The following is a 6,010-nucleotide window of genomic DNA, read 5'->3' as shown; positions in this document are numbered from 1 at the left end:
GCTCCCTGTTACGGTCGCTGGCATTAGTGTTGCTATTGGGCAACCGCAGAAAGCTGCAGGTACTACAGCCACTTTCTTTGGAACACCATGCGAGCCCTTCTCGCTCATCAGATTGTAAAGGGACACCGCTTAAAATCAACTCTCAAGTCTCATTTTAAAAATGAGTTGAAAGTATTTTCAGGACCTGTGGGTTTCTGGAGTTCTGTGGTCCTGTTCTGTGGTCCCGTTTAAGAATGGGGATGGGGGGGCATTACAGGTCTTCCTTGTACATTCTGATTGTGTTTGTAAATGGCAGGAGGGCAGACCGTGATGGCACAGCCCCTCCATGTCCAACAGCTCTTGAAACTCAAGCATCATCAGCCGGCCCAGCAGCAGAAAGCCATCCAGCCCCAGGTTGCACAAGGTCAAGCTACTGTGCAGCAAAAGGTATTTCCCCATGTTTGCTGTTGCCTTGTGCTTCTGTGACAGCATCTGTGGCTGTTGTTAGTCAGCTATTGGCTTTGCTAAATTGCGCTCAGGCTTTCAGACTTAGCCAAAAATTGCTATGGGTGGGTCTCAGTAGATCTCCTCAGGAGATTGGCCTACAACCCTATAGTACTGTTATTATAAATCTCTTCAGACACTTAGGAGTTCTCTGAGAAGGTTACACTGGTAGCCTTTTCAAGCTGAAGCTGATTTAAAAAAAACCCCAAAACAAGTGCTGTTTCGAGCCTGTGTCAAAATTTTTCTCTCTTCTGAGCATAAAGGCTTTTTTTCCAGTGTTCATATGCTGGATAAACCCTGAAGTAATCACCAGTTACATTTAGATTCTTGAGACAAACTCCTCAGGAATCTTTTTATTCTTCAGAGTATGTTCTAGTCATCACTGATGTTCTATTTTTCTGCTTCAGATAAATGCTCAGCAAGTGACTGTCCAAGCTCAACAGCAGACATCGCAGCAGCAGAAAGTAACCTATACTACACAGCCAGCCATTAAAACCCAGTTCCTAACAACTCCTATTTCCCAGGCCCAAAAACCCGGTGGAACCCAACAAGTGCAGGCACAGATACAGGTACAGGTAACACAACTTCTTCCCCTCAAGTTATATTCTGGGATCAGAAAGTAGTAAATATCACTTGTTGCAATGCAGCCAGATCAGACAAACAGCTAATCTGTGTGGCTCTCTGCTAAACAAAATGGTTTAGAAGAATCGTGTTCATATCTGTAGCTCTACATCCTCCAGCTGCACTGCCAGGTGTGCATGCACAAAAACTGACTTGAAGCGTAATGGACATTTGCAACGTTCTAGTCCAGTGGTTCTCAACCTTTTCTTTTTTTACCAGGACCCATTTGTAAACATCGACGACCAGTCTTGACCCGGTAAACAGCCCCCAGCCCCACAGCATGTTGTGGGGAGAGGCTAGGGCATGGGGGGGCATATGCCCCCGCCAGACTTGTGCGCCCATAGCAGGTATGGGGCTGCAACCTGGTCAGACTGGCATGGGCAGGAGCTGCCTCCACAGCCCAGTGGGTGGGACCTGGCATGGGAGGGCAGAGCAGGGCGGTGAGACTTGTTGCTACTGCTACTGCTACTTTCTCCCCCCTTCCAGCGCCATCAGCAGCATGAGAAATAAGGTGGGGGCGGCTATGCTGCCCTCACCTCCTTTTGCTGCCAGCTGCTTGTGCACTAGGCTGTGGCTCTACCCAGCCACCATAGCCTGACCACCGCTGCTGCACTCAGGCCACACCTCTACCCCAGAGGGGAGGTGGGTTGGGAGGCAACACAGACGGCCTGAGTGGAGCAGTGGTGGCAGTGCCCTGCTCTACCCTCCGGCACTGGGTCCTGCCTACTGGGCCCCAGAGGTGGCTCCTGTCCATGCTGGTCCAGCCAGGCTGCAGCCCTGTTCCCACTGTGGGTGCATAAATCAGGGGGGGATACCCCCCCGATACATTACTTGTGCCCTGCCCAACCCCCCACCCAGGCTGTACCCCCCCCACACACCTTACACTTTTCTGTGGGGAACTATAGGAGCTGTTCTTGACGCTGCCTGGCTGCCATGTGTACGGCCCCCTGCCTGATTGCCCTCCTCCTGCTCCCCCCAGCCCCAAGCAGCTCCTTGCAGGCTGGAGCTCTGCCAACCTGCAAGAGGAAATCTGTCGTTTCCAACATTTTTTGTCCTTTAAAAGGAAAATCCATTTTTAACGTTTATCCACAACGCTTTCATATATTCTTGAGACCCACCAGCTGAGAAACGGTGTTCTAGTCTACCCTCATTTGGGTCCTGTGCCCCAGGAGCAGATGAGAAGCCAAGTTGTGACCTGAGGGCCAGGATTCCTCCCCTGCTCTCTCTTTCCTCTTGGAGATTAAATTTATCTCACCCCTTTCCATCAAGCAGCCTGCTCTTAACTATGTACCCCACAAATGGAAAGGAAGGAGTGCAGCCAGTGCTCTTGCTGCTGCCACATTAGTTGCAGGAGGGGCAGCAGGCAACTATGTCTTGCTGTCCTCTAGACATAGTCTGTCTAACCCAAGGGGAAGAACAAGGAGATCAAATAATGGAAGCCTTACTTTCCTATCAAGCAACAAAGGCCCAGCTAATCCTGTTAATTGGTTGGAAGGTGTGTCCTATAGATGCAGGATAAATTTACAGTTTAGGTCCCAGAAAGATTTCCTTGAAGATGGCACAAAAGCTTTTGATGAAAGGAAAACACCACCCAGTCAGGTAGTGCCGTGTTGGAGCCAGTAGTTTGGGGGGTTGCAAAGGACAGTGTCTTTGAAATAATATTGCAGTTTAAAAGAAACTAGAATAGATGGGTTGTGCCAAACCCATCACCAGCCGTTTCACAGGGTGCTGAGAGATTTTTGCAGGGTATTGGTTTTTCCACCCCCCTTTAATAAGCAACTGTTTATTTCACAATATTTAAGGTTGCAAAGATTCCACAAGTGGTGCAGCAACAGGCTACTGTCGCCAATATTCAGCAGATGGTTTCGGTTTCCCAGCAGGTGAGGGCCCAGCCGGAGATACGCTCTCTGTCGCAGACTTTGTTTTTCATTTGGAGAAGTATATTTATTTTCTTTCCCATGTACAATATGCCTTATTTGTTAACTATTTTAGCATTTTTATCAGCTTCTATAGAAATTAAAACTGCAGCTACTGGGTCAACTGCTAGTTTCTTTCTGTGCTTGCTAACTTCAGTTGTAGGTACTGGGATAATATCTTTCTATTGCACTTGATAGACTGCAGCCAGCTTCTCTCGTCTTCTCTTGAGCTGCAAAAAGTTGTGCTTCCTCTTCATACTCTGTAACCAAAGCTGGTGGATGACCCAGAAGAGAACTGAACAGTCGAGTGTCTGACTTCTTTTAGTACAAAGGGGAAAGAGATTATTAAAACAAGTGGGATATTGTACTAACTTACAAGTTTGGTTAGTTATTTCCTAGTACCCAAAATGCAAGAGAAGTTTCCCAGAAGACTGAACAATGCGCTAGCTGTCCTAAGCATTCAGTACAGCATGGATGGGCACGGACAAAGAAGAGTGAGACAGAGAAAAGAGAACGTAAAACCTTAGTAACTGATAGTTTGCTTGGAATTATTTACATACAATAATGTCTTTCAGAACAGTAGTAATAAATAAGGCTTCGGGTACAGAAAAATGTAATGGCCAATATCAAAGGATACCAATATAAGCTGTTTGAATGCCACTATTACACCTGCATGGTTCTGCAGTGATACGAGGGTAAAAAGCCACTGCAACTTGCCCCAGTTTCATTCAGGGTCCAAATTAGTGTTGCAGTTTGGGCAATTGATTTCCACTTTGATCACTACTGGATTGTGTGACATAACAGTTACAGTATAACAGGCGATATACACTTGAGCAGCAGCTCCCCCCGCCCCTTTTAAGGGCAGCTTTTTGTCTGTCCATACTCTTTGATTCTTTTTCAGCAGCCATCGGCATTCTGGGTAGGGTTTTCATAAGAGATGGAGGTTGGCTTTGTTCTGCTTTCATTAGACTGGTGGTTGCTTTACCGTGAGTATCAGTGGGAGAGAGTTTTGACCAGCTTGAAAATACTGCTTTGAAAGTCTGTCTTACCTGTACCCTTAGCATGGCACTCCACAGTGGCCGGGCTTCCTCTTTGACTGACAGGGAGCTGCCCCACTCCCAGTGAGACTCGGGCATTCTTCTGCAGCCTGGATTTGTTTCTTCCTTCCTCATGCTGCTGTCGAGGAAGGCCGTTACAGCTGAAGCTACCCTACAATAGAGAGAATTAATGAATTTTGCTTTTAATTCTGAACCATCTTTCTATCTGTCCTCTCATCCTCTGTGCATAGGTTCAGGCACAGCCCCAAACCGTGACGCTGTCTCAGACCACTGCAGGCCAGCAACAGGTTCAGGTGATCCCTGCAACAACTGCAACAGCTCAAGTGGTGCAGCAGAAGCTGATACAGCAGCAAGTTGTGACAACTGCTTCTCCCCAAATCCAAGCCTCTGGCGTGCCGAACCCAGTCCAGGCCCCGCTAACCTCGGAAGCACCAAATCAGCAAGCAAAGGTGCAAATGAGGACACCTACAGTCAGATTAAAGGCACCCACCAAACCGAGCTGAACTAGTAATTCAATTGCAATAAGCAGGGAAAAGCAGTATTTCATGTTTGCCGAGCCCCCCGGTGAGGCAAGCAGCAGGTTCTCCGCAGATCCTCATTCCAACCAAGACAAATCGCCTCCATTGTTTTTAAATTGAAGGGTTTTGCTGGTGAACATTTCAACACGGGGAAACTCTCCAAGCATTTTAGTGGGTCAGAAAAACATTTCACCCGAGGCACGTTCCACTCCGACAGAGACTCTCCTCGTCTGCAGACGTCATAACTTCTGCCCAGCTTCATGAAAACCAAACCGTGGATCCCTTCAGTGTCAGTCTAATTCATCTATGTTAGCGTATTGTATAATTGCCAATGAGCAAGTGCAATCCTTTGCTATAATGTGGATGAGTGTTTATTGTCCATTGCAAAGCCACACAGACAGTTGATGTGTGGCGAGCATAGCAGAGTATTTCCACCTGTCTGACAGCTGCATGTAGCGCTCACTTGCGGTGACCATCCATCAGAACTCCTTTCTATTTGAAGTGCTCCCTGCAGAGTTTAGCCAATAAATGTGAAACCTTGTAAGTACGTGTAATTAAGAAGAACCATGTTTCATTCTCCATTTTTGTAAGTCTTTTAAAATGTTTGTTAGTAGTTTTGTGTACAGTTTCCTGAAGCAGCTGACCTGTGCCCTCGCTCTCATACTTCACTTTAAGATAATAGATATTCTAGGCATGAACTGAATAAATGCTGTGTTGATAGTAGATGTGTATTAAAGTGTAGCCCATTTTTATGGAAACATTGTTCTGTTGGTTTCTCCGTGCTGTTTCTCACGGGACTTTCAGGTAGGAAGATCTCAAAACAGATGAAGTTTTATATGCTCGTTTCCTTCTCTTGCGACACGTTTGAATGTTCGGTACTTTCTACTTGGCTTTCAGCTTTGAGGGGTGAGCACAGGGGGGAACAGGAAATTTAAATCTACAACTAATCCTGCAATTGTGTAAAGAATAAGATCTAACTTTTGCACTATTCTTTTACTAAAGCTCGTGACGAATGTATCTTCAGGTGGGTATTTTAGATCCTGATCAAGCGTGGCCTCTTCCTCCACCTCCATTTGTCGTATTGCTTTGAATAACGCGCTGCATCGAACTGTGGGAGTTCCCTTTTCTTTTCCTTCTGTTGCATTGAGCTGCTGGCAAACAAAAGCCTGTCTGCAACCAGCACCGCACGAGGATACAGCAGGCTCTCCCGGGTGGAACAGATTGATTTGACTTGGGCCGCAAAACTTTAGGAGAAAAAGACGCATGGAAATTGTTACAGGGGTGTAAATTGTAGCTGTGTTGGTCTAAGGACATAGGTAGACTTTAACCCTTAGCTTCCTGGCTAAAGGGTTGTGTCCCTCCATTCCGGGGCAGACGCATGGCAAATTTAGGGTCAAAAGGAATCGGAACTCGT

General features: G+C 46.7%; 1 protein-coding gene across 1 annotated transcript in view; it reads left to right on the top strand.

Annotated features, from left to right (window-relative positions):
• Positions 1-5,350, top strand: part of EP400 (E1A binding protein p400) — a 62,335-nt gene extending 56,985 nt beyond the window's left edge. The window contains 5 exon segments of the mRNA XM_025195678.1: positions 1-59; positions 296-426; positions 891-1,058; positions 2,907-2,984; positions 4,309-5,350. The exon segment at positions 1-59 is cut by the window's left edge and continues 8 nt beyond it. Of these exon segments, the coding sequence (XP_025051463.1) occupies positions 1-59; positions 296-426; positions 891-1,058; positions 2,907-2,984; positions 4,309-4,581 (709 nt within the window). The 3' untranslated portion in view covers positions 4,582-5,350.
• Positions 5,351-6,010: the final 660 nt, after the last annotated feature.

The sequence above is a fragment of the Alligator sinensis genome, unplaced genomic scaffold, assembly GCF_000455745.1.
Source record: "Alligator sinensis unplaced genomic scaffold, ASM45574v1 scaffold628_1, whole genome shotgun sequence".
Taxonomy (NCBI): Eukaryota; Metazoa; Chordata; order Crocodylia; family Alligatoridae; genus Alligator; species Alligator sinensis.
The sequence above is the reverse complement of the archived record's forward strand: the minus strand, read 5'-3'. Positions and strand labels throughout refer to the sequence as shown.